At 39.0% G+C, this 21,370-nt stretch overlaps 1 protein-coding gene and 1 pseudogene across 5 annotated transcripts in view; one reads left to right on the top strand and one right to left on the bottom strand.

Annotated features, from left to right (window-relative positions):
* SPATA6L (spermatogenesis associated 6 like) overlaps positions 1-21,370 on the bottom strand; it is a 64,967-nt gene that overhangs the window by 18,097 nt on the left and 25,500 nt on the right. For 4 of the 5 annotated variants that reach the window (XR_007719775.1, XR_007719774.1, XM_050761099.1 and 1 more), the window contains 6 exons: positions 18,678-18,802; positions 11,536-11,613; positions 7,432-7,671; positions 4,532-4,634; positions 942-976; positions 4-191 (listed from right to left, as the gene is read on the bottom strand). Coding sequence is in view for 3 of the 5 variants with exons in the window: in XM_050761099.1 (XP_050617056.1) it covers positions 4-191; positions 942-976; positions 4,532-4,634; positions 7,432-7,671; positions 11,536-11,613; positions 18,678-18,802 (769 nt within the window). In the remaining 2 variants the exon portion in view is untranslated. Of the gene's footprint in view, positions 1-3; positions 192-941; positions 977-4,531; positions 4,635-7,431; positions 7,672-8,527; positions 8,658-11,535; positions 11,614-18,677; positions 18,803-21,370 lie in introns of those variants that run through there. The other variant, XM_050761101.1, reaches the window with a different exon arrangement.
* LOC126937567 (40S ribosomal protein S6-like) lies at positions 16,437-17,179 on the top strand (annotated as a pseudogene).

Raw genomic sequence — 21,370 nt, 5'->3', positions numbered from 1 at the left:
GACCTTTCTCTGAGAAGGGGCTGATCCAAGGGTCCGAGAGAGCTGGAATGCTGGGAGGTGGCAAATGAAGCTTTCCGGTGGAAATCGGCATCACCTTGTTTACTGGACGAGGACTTTCCAAACTGACTTGAATCTAAACGTGATGATGAGTCACTCCTTAAAATAATCCGTTCATCTGGCTCTCTGATAACCTGAGTGAATGCGCATTATTTAATTGTAATTTTGCTTCTGTTTGCTTAATTTAGAGCTGGGGGTGGGGCTGAACAAGGAAGACAACTAGGGCTAAGATGACAGAACATTTGCGCCAGGGATCTCCCGCAAATAGAAGAGGATCTGGAGAAGTGAAGACTAGTGACAAAATGCTCAGGAGTTAAGACTGATAAAAATAACCAAAAGTCTGTATGTTTGGGATATATTAACAAACCAAAATAAACTCACGCTGTAAACTTTGATTTCTGAGGACTAGGGATTATTGATCTGGGAAAAATATAACTTTAACAAAATATTTAAGTGCTATGGCATAAGAAGCATAGTATATTCCATTTTCTCTGCATAAATCTATTCTCATGTTGTTACACAGAAGTTTGAGCCTTCACTTTGACAAACCAATCAAACTTCAAGAACAAATGATTTACCACCTCTATGTATAAAATTATTTGCTTGGAGAAAAAGCAATAAAAATCACTACCAATAAAGTAGGTATTGGGTCTACATACACCCTCCGTGGTGATTCATCCTACTTATATGAGGGGCACAAACCAGCTAACCCCAAAGCAAAGTATAACATGGAGTCTGGGCACATCTTCAAACAAACACTAAACTACAGCAATTCCACCTAAGCAGACTAACTAGAAATATCCACCACTGATTGGAAAAAGCACAATAATTGACATAAGATAGCTGGAAGTAAATCATTTTACAAATTCTATTTCTAAAATTACCTTTACGTTAGCTGCAAGGCTGTCAAGAGAAGAAGCTAGAAGAAAGAGGAACAGGTGTTTCAATGACTCATTATTACCATTTAGCTTTAAAACTGCCATTATATTTATTCTACAGCAGTACAAAAATTTTAGACAATGAATGAATTATTTAAAACTTAAATGCTCCCTTGTAAGTTACACTACCACTTTTAAGTCTCCCTTAAGCCACTTCAATTCTCTGGGTCGTGGGGTTTTTTTGTTTTGTTTTTGTCTTTTTGAGGTTAACAATGAGGTTTTCTGGGTTTTTTGTTTGTTTTTTGGGTTTTTGTTTTTGTTTTTTTTTTTTTGAGATGGAGTCTCACACTGTCGCCCAGGATGGAGTGCAATGGCACGATCTCAGCTCACTGCAACTTCCGCCTCCCGGGTTCAAGCGATTCTCCTGCCTCAGCCTCCAGACTAGCTGGGATTACAGGTGCCCACCACTACGCCCGGCTAAATTTTTGTATTTTTAGTAGAGATGGGGTTTTGCTATGTTGGCCAGGCTGATCTCGAACTCCTGACCTCAGGTGATCCACCCACCTTGGCCTCCCAAAGTGCTGGGATTACAGGTGTGAGCCTCTGGACGATTTGTCTTCAATGACAGCACGTATGGAAGAGGGAAGGGTAAAGCAAGTCTAAAGTGAATGAGTAAGTTCAATAACCCTTAAGCAGTCTGAAAAACTCGTATTTGAGTAGGTGCCCAGAACCTAAAAAAAAGTACTATGTGTCTAATATAAAATTTGTAAACTGTCTCCTCTGACATTTTCTTTGGTTTTCATGGAATCCTATTTATGCAGGAGCTCTTGAATATATTTGTCCAAGGTAGACACAAATGTTAAATTGAGACAACAAATATGTAAAAGCTTGGAGAAATACAGAACATAGCAAAAATGGAAATCACTATCATGACTGTAAATGATCATGATAGGTAAGTAGACCTAATGCCGAAGTATGGCAAGGATGACTAGGAAATGAGGTAATAAAGACACAGAGAAAGTGAAGACTAGGTTGGATTTTTCCAGGTTGATTAAAAAATGTTTTTAAAATTAGTATTTGTAAGACAATGCTAAGGTCACCATGGCTTCCCCCAGTGTGACCGGGGCTCAGGCAATGACAAAGGACTTTTTCTGGACTACTGATCCCCCTCCCCATGTCACTGGTAGATATAAAAAGAGATTTTTAAAGCCAGACCATTTTCATATCCTTTAGGCATATAGATATGTAGGTACCACTTTGTCCCAGGAGCTCTCTTTGCACCCACCCCCAGCTGGGCAGGGAGTCAGCAATGCTAATGCCCTTTCAGCTATAGCCACAAACCTGCCCTGTGGCCTCATAACCTCCTTCTCATAACCCCCTTCTCATAACCTCCTTCCAGTGTGGCCTCATAACCTGTGGCCTCATAACCTCCTTCCTCCTGTGGCCTCATAACCCTGTGGCCTCAGAAACTCCTACCTACTGGTTTTGAGCCCTTCCTTTCACAGGGGGGCTCGCCTTCATTCCCTTGCTTCTCAAAGTGCAGTCCCTGGACCAGTAGCATTCATATCACCTGGAAGCCTGTTAGAAAAGGAGAAACCTAAGCTCCACCCCAGCCCTAATGAATCAGAATCTGCAGTTTAACAAGAGCCCCAGGTGATTCAAATGCACATTCAAGTTTGAGAAGCACTGCTGTGTTCTACCTTAGGCCTGGATGAATGAGCTGACAGGTGACTTAAGCAAAGTTCTGGCTTGAAAGCTACAGGGATTCCAAGGATCTGAGGCCAGAGGTCTGAATGTCTTCTCTAAATGTAGGTATGCCAAAAACCTGGTGTGTGACCTTTACACACATTGTAACCTCTCTGGAACCTTAGTTCTCCACCTGCGAGGATTAAGAAAAGACAAAGGCCGAGACCAATGTGATGTGTGAGTCCCATCATAATAGAGCCTGCATTAAACCCAACTTGTCCGCCCCAGGAAAGGACATTTGCTGTTGCGTGATTTCACTGCAGTAGAGAAGACAATGCTGCTTTATAAGCTACCCGGGTGACTTTCAATTCAAAGAACTTAAATTAAATGTCAGATGTGATGAAGCACATTCTGCTTCAAACCCGGTACTCTGTCCTTGGCCAGCTGCTGTCAAAGAGCTACCACAGTCTAAGAACACTGGCTTAAGTTACCATAAAAGGCTTAAAAGTAGACCCTTAAAAGTGTAAACCTTTAAGCCTAAGATAAAGAACTCTACTGTCAGGGATGGCAATAGATGGAAAGTTCAGTGCTACCAGCAGGCAAGAGAATGGACCACCACCATTCCTTTCCAGCCTAAGAATTTTGATTAATTTCAGGAATGACTGATCTTCACCAACACGACCTTCACTAACGACATGATTCATGGATTTCAGTCAAAAGCCTACAAGGAATTCCTTAACCCAGTGACTCTTAATGTGTGGTCCAGGGATCTCCCCCAAGGGTCCCCAAGACCTTTCAGGAAATCTGCAAGGTCAAACTGTTTTCATAGTAATACTAAGACATGATTTGCCTCTTTCATTCCCATTCTCTCACCACTGCACAATGGAGTTTTCCAAAAGCCACAATGATGTTATGACATCATCATGATGATGATGGCTAATGGAATAGAAATACTAGTCTATTCTTTTTTTTTTTTTTTTTTTTTTTTTTTTTTTTTTGAGACTGAGTTTCACTCTTGTTGTTTAGGCTGGAGTGCAATGGCACAATCTCGGCTCATCACAACCTCTGCCTCCCATGTTCAAGCAATTCTCCTGCCTCAGCCTCCCGAGTAGCTGGGATTACAGGCATGCACCACCATGCCTGGCTAATTTTGTAATTTTAGTAGAGATGGGGTTCTTCCATGTTGGTCAGGTTAGTCTCAAATTCCCAACCTCAGGTAATCTGCCTGCCTCAGCCTCCCAAAGTGCTGGGATTACAGGCGTGAGTCATTGCACCTGGCCGTAGTCTATTCTTATATTTTAAAAATGTATCAGTTTTAATTTCTAACATGCTAACTACTGATGTTATCCACATCAAGAAAAGCTCTCTGGGCTCCTCAATAATATTAAGAATGCAAAAGGGCCTGAAATCTAAAGGTTTAAAAATACCCTGCCTTCATCTAACTGCTTCAGATAGAGTTGGCTTCCCACCTTACTGACATGAAATCTTGTAAAGCAAATGTTACATCTCCTGATCACCATCAATCTCCTGTTTTTTCCCATCCAGAAAAATGGAAAGCCTTATTTGTTAGGCATCAATGGTGACTTTGCAAAGGGCTCACAGCAGGACAAGTTGCACTCTGCTTTCCCAGCCCAGCCAGGGAACAGCCAGGGAACAACTGCAACCACAGCACACTCAGCACGCTGCTCAGAACGGTCCCCTTCAATGACGAGGGGAACTCTCAGACAGAAGCTTCTCAGCTGACTCTGCTTCGTGGGACCACTGTCCTGGAAATTCCATAGCTGGAGAGGACTTGAGAATTAGGCCCACAGTTCCGAACATAACCTGTGATTCCTCAGAATGAAAGAGTATACACAGGACACATTTGTTGCCACAGGGAAATGTACAGGAGTAACAAGAAACTCAAGTACCTCTTCTCATTGGAAACGGAAAGTCTGAAAACTTAGATTTTCTTCTACACCTCCTCAAATGATGCTCTGAAATATTCTCACCAAAGGGCTTTGCACTGTCCACCTGAAAGTAAAGGAAAGAAATAAGACTAGAATCCACTATAGCTTCTAGTACCCTCCCCTCATCACTGGTAATGCCTGTCTCCCCCTCAATCACTGATTACACAGGTTGGAAAAAGAAGGCTGGAAAACCACCTAGATCACAGTCTCCAAGTTTGCTACATGTTACTCCTAAAAGGAGAAACTCTCTGTCCTTCATTGAGGCTAGAACATGAGGACATAGGCTAAACATTAGCATAAGGAACTAAAGTTAGTCACAAATTACATTCCAACAACTGGTAAGGATACAGCACAGAAAGAGGGCAAGTGAAGCTTTATTTCACAATCTCTTAAAATAGGACAATATTTCACATTCCTTAAACAGTGTGAGTAGTGGTGGCCTAAGTGGGGTCCTCACTGACAGCAAGGGATTCCCACAAGATGACATTTCTACTTTCCACATTCCTCTCTGGTCCAAGTGTCTACATTTTTGAAAAAAAGAATAATGGTAGCTAGGCTGGGTGCAGGGGCTCACGCTTGTAATCCTACCACTTTGGGAGGCCAAGGAGGGAGGATCACCTGAGGTCAGGAGTTCGAGACCACCTTGACCAACATGGAGAAACCTCATCTCTACTAAAAATACAAAAATCAGCTGGGCGTGGTGGCACATGCCTGTAAACTCAGCTACTTGGGAGGCCGAGGCAGGAGAATCGCTTGAACCTGGGAGGCGGAGGTTGCGATGCCCCGAGATCACGACATTGCACTCCAGCCTGGGCAACAAGAGTGAAACTCCATCTCAAAAAAATAATAATAATAAATAATAATAATAGCAACTATATTATTTTATCTATGGTGACTGACCATATTTTCCTAAGGAAAAATTGGGTAACATGATCTGCAAACAGGTCAAAACACGTGAACTAGGGACTCTTCCAAATATCTACAATATAGAGGTGCTGAATTTTTTTTATTTCTGTTTTTTAAAATTTTAATAAGGCAGGTTATAATGTTACTTTTCATTTTACTTTAATATATTGACTTGAATTTATAGTCTTTATAACATCAGGTTTTCTAAATTTTAATGCTTCTACTTAAGGAAACATCACATATCATCAGAAAATCTGACTAAATAAAAAAATTAAATATGTCAAATCACTGATAAAAGACTTTGGCGCATAGGAAAAACTATATAAGAATTTGTTAAATAAAATAAGTATCAAACAAGTTTTAATCCCCTAAGAAATCTACCAAGATTTTAAGATTACTTAGTTCATAATGGCATGGACTAAAGTTGTATTTTACAATAATTTATATCAAATGAAGTAAATCAGATATATTTTCAACAAAATGAAATAAATGAACTCAATTCGATATTTTTATGGCCCCATGTTTAAAGATTGGTCGTTAGATTTTTGCCAGATGTCATTACCCAGGCCACCAAGACAACAGCTGTTGTGTATTTTTTGTAGATAGCTGTTCTGCAGTTTCTAGCCAAACAGTTCTACAAACCAATTCTACATACAGTCATCTCAGCAGCACCTTCACTTCAAGACTTACTACACTTCACAGTCTCTGCCTAATACACAAACATCACCACTGGTGACTTTAAATCAAAATATCAACTTAATGATACTATCAATAGTTAACATTCTGGAGAATAAGTCATTAATTAGAACATGAACTGGTGTTCCTGTAGACTACAAAATAACACAGGAAATTTTTTTAATATAATTTTAATTGGAATATGTAGGAAAACTAATCTGTATATACAGTATAATTACAACTTTGTGGAAAAAATAAAGCCTATGAATGCAAGTATAATGTAGAGAAATTGAGTCAAATTAAATCAAACAATGATTTTATTATGCTGGTGAGCCAATGGATTAATTTTTTTCCTGAACTTTTCTGTTTTCCATTACTTTTATAGTAGCAAAAAAGTTGTAGGCCGGGTGCAGTGGCTCATGCCTGTAATCCCAGCACTGTGGGAGGCCGATGTGGGTGCATCACCTGAGGTCAGGAGTTCGAGACCAGCCTGACCAACACGGTAAAACTCTGTCTTTACTAAAAGCACAAAAATTAGCTGGGTGTGGTGGTGGGCACCTGTAATCCCACCTACTCAGCAGGCTGAGGCAGAAGAATCACTTGAACGTGGTAGGCGGAGGTTGCAGTAAGCTGAAATTGTATCACTGCACTCTAGCCTAGGCAACAGTGCAAGACTCTGTCTCAAAAAAAAAAAAAAAAAAATTGTAAAGAGACTAAGAGAACTAGTGTGATTAAATTTGCCCACCATTGCCAGAGGACATAATCTAAGATGACTTTAATTAAGTGCTTTGAGTATCGCACAACATTGCTTCTTCCTGCAAACAAACTTTTCTGGCTCTTCAACATATGGCCACTGAGCACCAATCTCATTAAGAAAACTCATGTAGTTTTCTTTAAAACTGATGAAGCTTTAGTTTTGGATTGATACAGAGTGCATGCCAACCTTCGTTACGCGTTTTCAACCTCTGTCAGTTCACTGACTCTTCAAGATAACAGCAAGTTATCATGTGTAGACATTATACTCTGCTAATAATTTTCAAAAATTAAAAATAGGGATGGCTGACATTTACTGAGCAAGTCTACTGTATAGGGCACCTTTCTAAGAGTTTCCTGACAATGATCTAGGAAATTAACATAATTTAATCACAATTTTTATTCAATTTGAAGTACCTTTTTATTTAATATTATTCATTTGTTATTATAGCTCAAACTTCCTTTATTCTACCCTCATCCATATCCTCACTATTGCAAAATACTCTAAAAAATAATTTTAGGCTCACATGTCTAACAACAAATGGAGGCTTGCTTCCTCCAGAGATTTTGAAATTACTTCCAAGGTTCAACTGAACTGGCTGGTCCTGGAAGAAATGCCTGGTAGAACATGGAGAGGGCTCCCGGGCTTGCATGCCTTTGGGCAGTCTGTTGAGGTTATTCTCCTTTAGTTTCATCTTTATAGTATTTAAGGGAAATATTGGTTCATGTGATGTAGATAAAGGCCTTCGTGACTTATGTCTTTCTTCCTGAAATAAACAACAAAAAAGAATATTTTCAAAAATAAATAAAGAAAAAAAAATTCAATCAGAATATAACTGTATTTAATTGAACTTTAAAAAATTAAGGTCAAAGGTAGAACACCTCAGATTTATAAAACATAAACTTAAGGAAGGACATTTCTCTAATTTTTTTCCTATTCAGTTCAACATCATTAGTATTTATACCTTGCTAGTATAATGTATTCAACTAATTAACAGTGAGATTTATTTATAACGGGAAAGTTAGAAAGTGTCAGACACCTCCAATAGATAGATAATAGAGAATTTGACACATACAGGGGTCTAGCAATTTCACTTCCAGGAATGTACTATAAGGAAATAACTATGGCTATATGTATAGCTACAAAAATGCTTATGGTAATTCAAAAGTTAGAAACCAACTGTACTGGTGAGTAAGCAATTGCGCTCAGTTGCAAATCCACCTCAGCTATACAATACTGACCCAGGGACTCTACAAACCCCCTTTTTGCTTTTCCAGCTGGTCTCTGTAGGCTCTGCCACTAGAAGGTGCTAGAGAAAGCGCAAGGCTGGAGGAGATACAGTGACTGGCTACTTCCAGTTTTGTATTCTATTCCTGTTAGCATCATTCCAGCAACAATTCTTCCCCTTAACAGCTGCAAGTGGCTCCAGATTATAGCCTTTCCCCTATTATGCCAGAACTAGCCCCACTGCACCCCTCCAGACATATCAACAGCAGCGGGCCAGAGCCCCCTGTTCAGATTTGAGTCTAGACTCACAGGAACCTTCCTCCAAGCTCCTGTGGCACCAGCAGGGAGCAGTGCCCCTCCTTAGAGATCTGAGTCCCAGCTCATCAGAGTCCCACCTTCGAATTCCTGAAGAAGCATCCAGGAAAGCAGCCCTTCTCCAGAGGTCTGGGTCCCATTTCTGTTCAGTCTCTTCTTTAAGCTTCTGTGTTCTGGCTGACCCAACATCTTCCCTTTGTTTCCCCAGCCCTAGGGGTGGAAGCTGCTTCCTGCAGTTACTCTTCATTTCAGTGTTCCCCTTTTACCTTTCAGTCTTTCAACCCCTGTTTAGCCATTTTTTTAAATTAAATCTTTCTGTTACAATCACAAGTTTGGTGTGGTTTCCTGACTGGACCCTGGCTGATATGTCAGTTAAGTGCTCAACAAAAGGAAAATGAATGGCCAAACAGATTACAGTACTTCCATACAATGGAATACTATGAAACCATGAAAAATTGTCTGGCACAAGAATACCTGAGGACATGAGAAAATGTTTATGATAAGTTAAGTAAAAAAAAGAAGGGTACAAAATAATATGCAATGCAGTGTGATCTCAATCTTTTTTAAAAGTGTGTGTGTGTGTACAGAATATACCAAAAAAATTAATGCTGATCTCTAAATGGCAAAAATGGGACAGGTTTTTAAAATTTTGGGTCCTTTTCGCTTATTTATCTTTGTTTTCTAATTTTCCAAAATAAAGTGATACTTTTAAGAAAAAAAAAAAAGAACAGACTGAGTGCGGTGGCTCATGCCTGTAATCCCAACACTTTGGGAGGCTGAAGCAGAGGATCTCTTGAGGCCAGGAGTTCAAAAAAAAAAAAAACAATAAAACTATTTGTTTAAAAAGTTAACACTGAAAGGAAGACCTAGGAAGTTAAAACAGAATTAAAATGGTAGAACAGAAGAGAAAGAAACACTGAAAAATTGCTATGAACATATCACAAATAAATTGGAGAGAAGAGGATAAATAAGGTGAAACTAAAAAGCAGATAACGCCTTCCTTAAAATTAATCACTGGTCTCCCATTATATGAGTTATTATGCTGCGAGGTTTGATAGATTTGCAGAGATTATTGGCCCTTCTTTCTCATTCAGAATCCCATAACACACAGCCCACATTTTCAAGGTCTTTTCTAGGACCATACATAAGATCTGGGATAAGCATTTTGTTTCACATACAGGTTTTACTCTACCGTGTCCCAGAGTATTTGGAGAAGCTTCACAAACTACCTTTATTCCTTCTCTATCTTGTTCTAGAAAAGATTTTAAGTGGCAACAACATTATATACAATAAGGTAAAAGCAAAACAGAAAGAAATTGGGGTGAGGGGGACACTAGGACTGAAGAAGAGAGTAAAATTGAGGTAGTACACATGGATGCCCTAAGACGCTTCACGTTTACCAAAGATGGACCATGAATACAATCTGAGCATCAGCCTCAGCAAAAGAAAGATGGCCCTTGGCCGGGCGCGGTGGCTCAAGCCTGTAATCCCAGCACTTTGGGAGGCCGAGACGGGCGGATCACGAGGTCAGGAGATCGAGACCATCCTGGCTAACATGGTGAAACCCCGTCTCTACTAAAAAATACAAAAAAAAAAACTAGCCGGGCGAGGTGGCGGGCGCCTGTAGTCCCAGCTACTCGGGAGGCTGAGGCAGGAGAATGGCGTAAACCCGGGAGGCGGAGCTTGCAGTAAGCCGAGATCGCGCCACTGCACTCCAGCCTGGGTGACAGAGCCAGACTCCGTCTCAAAAAAAAAAAAAAAAAAGAAAGATGGCCCCATGTTTACTGCAGCACTATTCACAATAGCCAAGATTTGGAATCAACCTAAGTGTCCATCAACATATGAATGGATAAAGAAATTATATTATATACACACGATGGAATACTGTTCAGCCACAAAAAATAATGAGATCCTGTCTTGCAACAACATGGATGAAGTTAAGGTCATTATATCAAGTGAAATAAGCCAGGCACAGAAAGACAAACTTCATATATTCTCACTTATTTGTGGGAGCTAAAAATTAAAACAATTGAACTCATGGAGACAGACAGTAGAATGATGGTTACCAGAGGATGGGAAGGGTTGTGGGGGCTGAGGGGCAGTGGAGATGGTTAATGGGTAAAAAAAAAAAATAGAAAAAATGAGTAAGATCTAGTATTTGATAGAACAACAGGGTGACTATAGTCAATAATAATTTAACTGTAAATTTTAAAATAACTAAAAGAATATAATTGGATTGTTTGTAACTCAAAGGATAAATGTTTTAGGTGATAGATACACCATTTACCTTGATGTGATTATTACACACTGTATGCCTATATCAAAATATCTCATGTACTCCATAAATATATATAGGTATTATGTATCCATGAAAAAATAAAATTTCTAAATTTTTATTTTATTTTTATTATTTTTTATTTATTTATTTTATTTGAGACAGAGTCTCACTCTGTCACCCAGGCTGAAGTGCAGTTGAGCCATCTTGGCTTACTGCAGCCTTGACCTCCCAGGCTCAGGCGATTTGCATGCCTCAGCCTCCCAAGTAGCTGGGATTACAGGCGTACACCACTATGCCCAGCTAACTTTTGTATTTTTGGTAGAGATGGGGTTTCACCATGTTGCCTGGGCTGTTTTCTAACTCCTGACCTCAGGTGATCCATCCGCCTCGGCCTCCCAAAGTGCTGGGATCACAGGCATGAGCCACCATGCCTAGCCTAAAATTTTTGAACTTTTAAAAAAGAAAGATGGAAACTGCTGTTCATAAGATCAAAAGTAAATGTCATAGAACGACAATAACAAAAGCTAATTAGCTCAGTTACATCAAATTTGTAATTTTAGCTTCTGAATCACCCTGCTTCCAGCTACATCATGCTGCCAAACATATGTGCCAAACATACTCTAATATGACTGGCTGAGTAAACAGTTTGAATTACAGAAATTCAAACCTAGTAAAAACTTTCCAGGTTTCTACTTGTTTAGTTTCATGTAAACTTGATAAACTGAGTTTGGGCAAAAATTCTTTAAATTAGGAAAAAAAAAAAAAAAAAAAATCCGGTCATTTCTATCACTAGATTTGTATTGTACTTACAAGAAATCTGTTTCTATGCAGAAACACACATTCTCTGATGGCTGTCCTTGTAGAAAACTCTATTTTAGGAGCAATTCCCTAAAAATAAAACAGTATAAGAAAAGCAAATAAAATTACTAGAAACAGTTCTTTGGCCATCTCATTCTAACTTAAAATCATACAAGAACCTAACTGCTCTTCTGTGTGGTTGGCATAATCCACACACATTATCTAAAATATATATGTAATAAGAATAGCTAAATACTTATGTAATATATATTATGTATCAGAGCCAGGCCTAAGTAATTCATATATATTAACTCATCCAATCCTAACACAACCCCATGAGGCAGGTTTTATAATAGTACTCCTCAATTAAGACACAGTTTAAGTAACATGTCCATCTAGTAATGATGGCTATTAATTGAACCCAGGCATTCCGGCTCCAGTGTCCATGATGTTAGCTACTCTATTTAAAACACCGCACCATGGAATTGAATGCGATTACCTAGAGAGAGGTATGTATAATGTATAGAGTCTTCCTCTCTACCTACCTGCTTTGAAAAACTTGCTTTATATCTCATATCAGATATTTGTATTCATTAGACCTAATTCCAAATTAATTTTGTTTCATTGATTTGATATTTCTATTTTTTGTCCTCAGTACCATACTGTCTAAAATATTGGGTTATATATATATATGTGTGTGTGTATATATATCCTATCCTGTTTAATTCTTATAATCCTATAGGGTAGGTACAATTATTATAATCATCCTGTTTTACAGATGTTAAAACTGAAAAATGGGCAAAAACTAGAAACAATCCAAACACTCTTAATGGGTGAACAGATGAACCGTGGTGTATTTACATAATGGAAACTACTCGGTAATAACAAGGAACAAATGAATGACACACACAACTACATGGATGGATCTCAACAGCGTTCTTCTAAGTGAGAAAAGCCATTCTCAAAAGGTTACAGACTGTATGATTCCATTTATGTAACATTCTCAAAAAAACAAAACTATGGTGATGGAGAAAAAACTAGTGCTTAGGGTCAGGGGAAGGGTGTGCCTATAAAGAGGTAACATGAGGGGGATTTTAGGAGTGATGGGATTGTTCTATATCCCGATCGTAGTAGTGGTTTTACAAATCTATACACATGCTAAAATTCATAGAACTGTAGACCAAAAAAGCATCAATTTTATTGTATAATAATTTTTAAAATACAACTGCTTTCCCCAAAAAATGAGGCCTACTGAGACATTAAGGCAATTTTCCCAAATTTACAAGGCTTATAAATGGCACCACAGCGACAGGACCTGGATCTGACTAAATTACACTGTCTCCATCTGACCCCATCGACTCACCAGTGGCCCCTCTGCATGACCTCTCTGCTCTACTCTCCCCCAGAGAACACCACCTGGCCAAGTTACTTCTTGTCCTGAGGGCACCTTCCTTCTCTTCTTTTCCATCCAAATTTTACCCATCTCTCAATGTCTGATCTCACTCTAACTCCTCCAGGTAAGCCTATAGTAGTCTCTCCCTCCAGTCTCTAATATTTCATTTTCATTTATACAACTTATACTCAAGGTGCTTCCATAACAGGGTCTGCCCCAGCTGAAGCCCTCGAAAGAAAGGAAGCCAACATCTACTGCATGCTTATTACATGTGCCAGCTTCTGTTAAGGGTTTCCAGAGGCACGATCTCATCTAATCCTCACACAACCTGTGTAGTAGACCACTGTATTCCCATTTTACACAGGAGGGAACAGACTTGGAGAGGTTTAATAGTATGCCCAATGTCACACAGGTGGGTAGACCCAGGATTTGAAAATCTGCTGAATTGGCCAGGCACTGTGGCTCACACCCGTAATCCCAGCACGTTGGGAGGCCAAGGCGGGCAGATCACGAGATCAAGAGATCGAGACCATCCTGGCCAACATGGTGAAACCCATTCTCTACTAAAAATACAAAAATTAGCTGGGTGTGATGGCGTGAGCCTGTAATCCCAGCTATTCAGGAGGCTGAGGCAGGAGAATCGCTTGAACCCGGGAGACGGAAGTTGCAGTGAGCCGAGATCGCACCACTGCACTCCAGCCTGATGACAGAGAGAGACTCAAGGAAAAAAAAAAAAAAAAGAAAGAAAGAAAAAAGAAACTCTGCTGAACTACTACAAAACCTGCCTTCTTTCCATTTCCTCATGCTATCTCTTCAGGGGCCTTGTGAATCAGCTAGTCAGCTTGTTTCCTGTGCATTCATTCATTCCTGTGCACCCATCCTGTCTACACAAGTCCTCACCGGTACAATCTATATCCTTAACTCCTTTTTATATTGCCTGTAGAATGCACAGTATGCACACAAGAGTGCAAAGCTTGGACAGACAACTCAAGAAAACATTTCTAGGCTTATAAACACAGGGGCCAAGATGCTACACAGAGTCAGACAATGCAGAGGGACATTTGATAAAGAATGTACAATCATATGACTAGTACAGCCTCATCTTTTCTTAACCAGATGGCTTACAAGAAGAAGAAGGCAAGGAGAATTTCAGTGTCCACAGTGCTACTGGTAGAATCATATGACCCTCACATGTGTGCCAAGCCTCAGGTCCCCCACAGCCCAGTGGCCTGAGCCTGAACAAGTCATCTCTCATGCCACAGTCTTGTGCAGTCTTCTCATTGCCTCACAGGGAGACAGTATTAACCCTTGGATGACAGCACAATAAATAATAACAGCTTAGATTTATTGTACACTTAACTATATACCAGGTATTATGCTAAACACTGTGTATTACCTCATCTAACACTCACAATAATCCTGTGAGGGATGTACCATTACAGTCCCATTTTACAGATGAGTAAACTAAGGCACAAAGAGATTAACTTACCCAAAGTCTCATAGCCATTCATGACAAAACTGGGAATGAACCCAGACAATCTGATTCCATACTAAACCACTGTACATGCAGCTGCCTAATAGATTTTCAAGTTCCTGATCCACTTTGCCCAGAGAGGAGGAAGGAAGTCCCCTGCTGGTAAGGAACCCACATTCTGTAACACATTTTTGTTCACCTTATATGACCTCCACTCCTTGCCATGACTTACAGACAATAAAGAAGAATGTATTTTCTTTTTCATACTGTGCTGCTTTTAGCATAACATTTTACTTTAGAGTTGAAATTTAGAGACTATATCTCAACCAGTCTCCTTACCAATGGAATGATGTTGATAACAGTTAGGTCAATGAAAGGATTTAACATAATAAATAACATAATAACATAAACAAATAAAAATAATTTTTAAATGCTTTTTATGCTCACTTTACAAAGTCAGTCTTAACCTAACATAATAATAGATAATTGTGCAATCTTCTCATTGCCTCACAGGGAGACAGTATTATCATCTTTTATTATCTATTATCTAATAGATGAGACAGTAATATTATCTATTATCTAATAGATAAGACTAGATAATATTGCAAACAAAAAAAATTCTTGACCTCACCAGGAAATAAAAAATACTGTTAAAGTATCAAGTGAAATAAAACAGCAAAATACAGAAATACAAAGAAAAGCCACATGCTAGTGGAGGAAATAAATCTAATTGTTAATAAGTTGATAAATTAGGAGAAAATAAAGTGAATTTGTCTCACATATTCATTCTTAGTTCCTACAATATTAATGAAAAGAAATCAGATAGTGGGCTGAAATAAATATGAGAAAATTAGCATCATTCAGTGAGTAAGAGCGCAGGCTCTGAAGCCAGTCAGGCCAGCATGAGAATTCCTGCTCCATCACTCACCAGTTCTGTGACCCTAAGTGCATTTCTGAAACTCTTTACACCAGCTTCCCTCTCCTTTATAGTGGGGAAAGAACAGGATAGTGAGCTCAACACAGTACCTGGTATACAGTGAGCACACAGTGAACATCAGCTATTTTTTTTTTTTTTTTTTTTTTGAGATGGAGTCTCACTCTGTCACCCAGGCTGCAGTGCAGTGGCATGATCTTGGCTCACTGCTACCTCTGCCTCCTGCCTCAGCATCTCAGTAGCTGGGATTACAGGCATGCGCCACCACGCTCAATTAATTTTTGTATTTTTAGTAGAGACGAGGTTTCACCGTGTTGGCCAGGCTGAAACATCAGCTATTATTAAAGTGATAGCTCTTTTTTGTGGTATCTCGGGGGCAATCAGCTGCTTCAAGATGAAGCTGAAGGCTGCGCATGGTGGCTCACGTCTGTAATCCCAGCACTTTGGGAGGTGGAGGCAGGAGAATCACCTGAGGTCAGGAGTTCGAGACCAGCCTGGTCAACATGGAGAAACCTCGTCTCCACGAAAATCAGTCAGGCGTGGTGGTGAGTACCTGTAATCCCAGCTACTTGGGAAGCTGAGGCAGGAGAATCGCTTGAACCTGAGAGGCGGAGGTTGCAGTGAGCCGAGATCACTCCACTGTACTCCAGCCTGGGCAACAGAGCAAGACTCCATCTCAAAAAATAATAATAACAATTAAGTGTGTTGCTCTTTCATCTTATACACTTTTGAAGATTTGCAATGTGTCTAGCACGTAGATTACAGCCAGGGACATTGGTTAAGAGCTACTGGAAACAAAACTAAAAGCAAACTCAACATACGTGATGTTTATGGCCCTCAGATCCTTAGTATTGTGTGATTTTCCCCCCTTAACATGTCTTTCTGAAATTGTCTATTAAAGCAGAGGAAATACTTGACAAAGGAAGTATGTATTGCATTAATCAGGACATAACTAATATTCTCCTATTCAGAATAATACTTATTTATGTGTGAAAGCAACATGGATGTGATCTCCAACACAGAATTTTCATGACGCTTTTATTGTATACAAATAAATACGTAACAGTTACTTGGTTAGACATCAAAACAAAAACAAACAAACAAACAAAAAGATGAAGCTGAATATTTCCTTTCCAGCCACTGGCTGCCAGAAATTCATTGAAGTGGATGATGAAAGCAAACTTCATACTTTTTATGAGAAGCATATGGCCACAGAAGTTACTACTGAGATGCTCTGGGTGAAGATTGGGAGGGTTATGTGGTCCAGATCAGCGGTGAGAATGACAAACAAGTTTTTCCCATAAAGCAGGGTGTCCTGACCCATGGCTATGTCCACCTGCTGCTGAGAAGGGACATTCCTGTTATAGACCAAGGAGAATTGGAGAAAGAAAGTGCAAATCTGTTCAGGGTCACAATGTGGTCACCAATCTGACCATTCTCAACTTGGTTATCATCAAAAAAGGAGAGAAGGATATTCCTGGACTGACTGACACTATGGTGCCTCATCGCCTGGGGCCCAAAAGACCTAGCAGAATCTGCACTTTTCAGTCACTCTAAAAGAGACGATATCTGCCAATATATTGTAATAAAGCCCTTAAACAAAGAAGGTAAGAAACCTAGAACCAAAGCACCCAAGATTCAGTGTCTCGTTACTCCACATATCCTGTAACACAAACTCTAGCATACTACTCTGACGAAAGAGACTACTAGGGGAAATAAGAGAGAGGCTGCAGAATATGCTAAGCTTTTGGCCAAAAGAATGAAGGAGACCAAAGAAAAATGCCAGGAATAGATTGACAACAGATGTAGGCGGCCCTCTCTGCAAGCTTCTACTTCTGAGTCCAGTCAAAAATAAAATTTTTTGAGTAACAAATAAGATCAGATCCCACACTCCAAAAACCACTACTATGCAATTGGTTTTATTTTGCTTTATAGAGTGGTTGAGAGAAATTGAGTCCCTCTATCTATTCACAAATTGTTTAAAATATAATTTGATTAACTTAATTGTAAGAATACCTCTAATGCATGCAGGTGTTTCCACATATTTAAAAAATCTATTCTCTAATGACTAACTGCATGTATAAATAACTATAAATACAACCTCCTATAGGTTATTTTTCCTATTTATGACCATAAAGTTGAACAGAGATAACAATCAAGAAAATATAAGAACGTTTGCTTCTTTTTATCTTGATACTTGACTGGATACCAGCTCAGTGTTTGTAGATGCCTTTTATTTAGCAGAGAACTAGGCAAAGCAAAGTTAAAATAATAGAGTATCCCCTACCTGATTCTCATCAGTTTTTGATCCTAAACTTTTAGCTTCTGAAGAGCAATATCCCAATAACTCAAAATAAAATAATTAAAGGCAAGCTTATCACATGTACCATGGATTTAAATGATACATGAAGATCTTGGAGAAACAAAGACAGTTTCAGTGAGATTCATCAAACTCTCAAAGATAATGAAGGGCTTGGGGTTACAGTTATTAGGAATTCTGATTAGGGCAACCTTTAATGAATGTTTGCTGTTTGAAGTATTAGAAGCTCTGTCATGATAAGCTTCATAGAAACAGAGGTCCTGACTGTTATATTAAATATATTCTGCACAGTACTCTCAACAAAGTAGGAAACGATAACAAATTATAGTAATTGTAATTCATGGGGCAATATGAGAAAAGCTGAGTATCAAAATACTTTTTATAATTCTCAAAGGCATAGCCTTTTAAATGGAGATCATTCAAGTGATGTAACAGTCAAGAAAATCATCAGGGTTGCCGTGGGAATAGAAATTGTCAAAGACAACATCAAAATGCATACCTTGAATTTGGGTTCAGATAATGCCCCCCAAAGAATTAAATTACCAGTGGAATATCTGCTATATCCTTCAAGATTCTTCAGTAATATCAATTTGTGAGCCTCTGTCAGTTTCCTCTCTGTTAAATGGAGACCATATCTGCCTTGGCTAACTTGAGAATTGTTGGGAGAAAAAATTGAAAGTGCAAAATAAATGAAAAATAACATAACTGCTATTGCTACTCTATTTAGTCATAATAGCTATGATTAAACAAACTAATCTTTCTGTTAATCTGCAACAAAAGGAGGCTTTTATAACTATGTGACAATGTAAATATGGAAAAGATTTTAGCCTGATTAGATAAAACTTCCACCTCTCAGATCAATACTGAAAATCAGTATAATTTGGTACCTTGAGTTGGGCATCTAAACGGAGCCACTAAACAGAACAGCAGGGGTACTAACCAAAATAAAGATCAAACCCTCCTCAGGAATAAAACATTCAGGTCCCAAGACTTTCTCTCCTAATAGAAGCCCAGATGGACATGAATCACTTACTGGAAAACCTAGAGCCGTCTTCATGAGCACTTCCCTACACCTCCTAGGGTGCGAAGGTGTTAGCTTGGGCTCTGGGAAAAGAAAATCCCGTGTGTTTTCTTCATAGTAGGCCAACTCATCCCACACTAGAAAGAAAGGAGAAAAAGTATAAATATCTGTATTTACACCTTCAGGTTTAACAAAATAAAAGTTCAGGCAGATGATGGCAGAGATGGCACTCAGGTAAAAATAGACACATTGATCCTAGCACCTGTTATTCAAGAGGAGACTAATTTCTATTACTTTTTATCTTTTGGATAATTTTTTAAAGCCTTCCAAAGTCATAACAGAGAAAAAAAGACTAAAGAGGTGTTCTACAAAACAGAACAAATAGGAAAATCTATCTTTCCATCTATCCATCCAATTTTTCCTTCGACAAATATTTACTAATGATAACCCTTAAGCCAGGTACCGGGGATAGAATAGGAACAAGGCGAACATAGCATTGTTCACACAAGTTTACAGTTTAGACTGGGGTTCAATGTGTTCTGTGATGCATGGATGCCAAGGGCCCAGATGACAGCTACAGCTGTGGTTCTCAGCAGGGGTACCAATCCCAGGGACATTTTGGACATTTGTGGAAATATTTCAGGGGCAGGAGCCAGAGGTGTGAGGGAGTCCTGCAGTGCTCAAGACACTCATGCACATCACACAATCTCCCCCATCCCCAATGACTTTCTAATATCTTGCAAACATTCTTGCAGGCTAAAAACTATTTTATAATTATCTGAGCCTAGAACTTAACTATGTAATTGAAAATAATTATGTAACTATGTTACATGTAAAGACGAAGCTTTTTTTTTTTTTTTTTTTTTTTGCATGATTTGGAAATACACTGAATTTTTCCAAGTACTGTGTAAATCAAGGAACAATTGTATTTTGTTTTGTTTGGATCTTTAACCGGACCTGTTTGATATTTTGAAAATCATGTCCCATCTAAATGCTTCATTATGCTTGACACTTACATATTAACATATACATTTTATCATACACCACTTTCATTTCTACTTTATATTACAATCAGATTATGTTAATTTTTTACAGTGACTTGTATAAGTTGATTATATTAACTACAAATATTTTTAGTATCATAAAAGGGATACTACAAAATACTCATTACCAAAAGATCTTGGGTCTAATAGGATGAACAATTACTGAGCCGAAGGACAGAAAGCTACCATCTGAATCATCCTTGACCACACAGCAGGTGCCACAGAAGTGATCTGAACTGAGAGTGGTCCCTGCCTAGAGGACCATCAAAAAAGTAACTGTAGCCAATGAGGCAGTTTTGCTATTTAGTGACTGCCACTTTACTTATGAGAAGAATTCTGATGAGGGTTGCTTCGTTTTCAGTACATCAACTGTAGAACATAATTGACCTTACATCACATAATATGATGCATTAAATTCTTCCTCCTACTAACTCCATTTAATACGAATGTTTCGGTTCTACTGAGGAAAGAATCAAAGTGCAAAAAGAAATTATTCTATATTTTTCATCATAAATAGCATTTCTTTCCACTTGTGCGCTCCCAGCCACACTCCAGCCACAATGGATTGATGTTCCCTCCTGAGCAATGTACTTCCACCATGCATGCTCTCCTGCATTACTGCCATGGCCTTAGCTGATCTCCCTGCCTCCATTCTCCTGCACTCAAATCCACTATCCGCACACTGCAATGTTTTAAATACATCAGACTGTGCCTTTCTCTGCTTAGAACCTTCCAATGGGCTTCTCATCGCATTAGAATAAAATCTAAGCACCTTACCCTAGACTTCAAGACTCTATATAATCAGGCTTCTAATAATCTCTCCTAATTCATTTATTGCCACTCTCCCCTTGATCGTCGTTCCCTGTCATCCTTTACCCTTCTTGCTGTCCCTCAAACACACCAAGCTCACCTCCACATAAGGGTTGTGCCTTATCATTCTCCTCTCTGTAAAGTTCCCTCCCCGGGTCTCTGCAGGGCTGGCTCCTTCCTACTGAATAACAGGCTTGGTTTAAATGTCATCTTATCAGAAGGTGGCAACCCAATCCAAAAGAGCACTCCTTCCCAGACACTCCCCATCACATCACCTGATTTTACTTTCGACATAAGATTTACCACTAATTGATATTTTTGTTCATGTATTTATTCGTGATCTGCTTCCAACAAGGCTCCATGAAAGCAGTGACTTTGTCTTTTCTGTACATTATTCTACTGCTGGCAGGGTTGTCCCTAGAAAGGTGTGAACTCAGAGCAGTTCAATCAGGACAGGGTCCAGCCAAGACAATCACACCTGAAAAGGGGCCTCACTGTCAGCATCTTCAACAAGCCCCTTGAAATATCACTAAAGATAGACATTTTAAAACTGAACTTCAATGATGTTCAGAGACGAGTGGTGAAGTGCAGCAACCTGTGGAACAATGCTTAGGACATAATGGGTACCTGATAAATGCTTCTTAAATGAATGAACATGAGGACTAAAGTAAGTTAACTAGCGTAAGTGCCAGCTTACGTTAGCCACTCAATAAGCATTAGTTACCCTCTTTGAGACTCAGTTTCCATACTATTAAAAAAAGGAGAAGAGAGACTAAATGTTCTCTAAAAGCTTTTCCAACTCTTACCCTTCATTCATTTTTCAATTTATTTTCATTCATATATTCAAAAAAC

Source organism: Macaca thibetana, chromosome 15 (assembly GCF_024542745.1).
Source record: "Macaca thibetana thibetana isolate TM-01 chromosome 15, ASM2454274v1, whole genome shotgun sequence".
Taxonomy (NCBI): domain Eukaryota; kingdom Metazoa; phylum Chordata; class Mammalia; order Primates; family Cercopithecidae; genus Macaca; species Macaca thibetana.
Note: the sequence above shows the minus strand (reverse complement) of the source record. Positions and strands in the feature narration are given on the sequence as shown.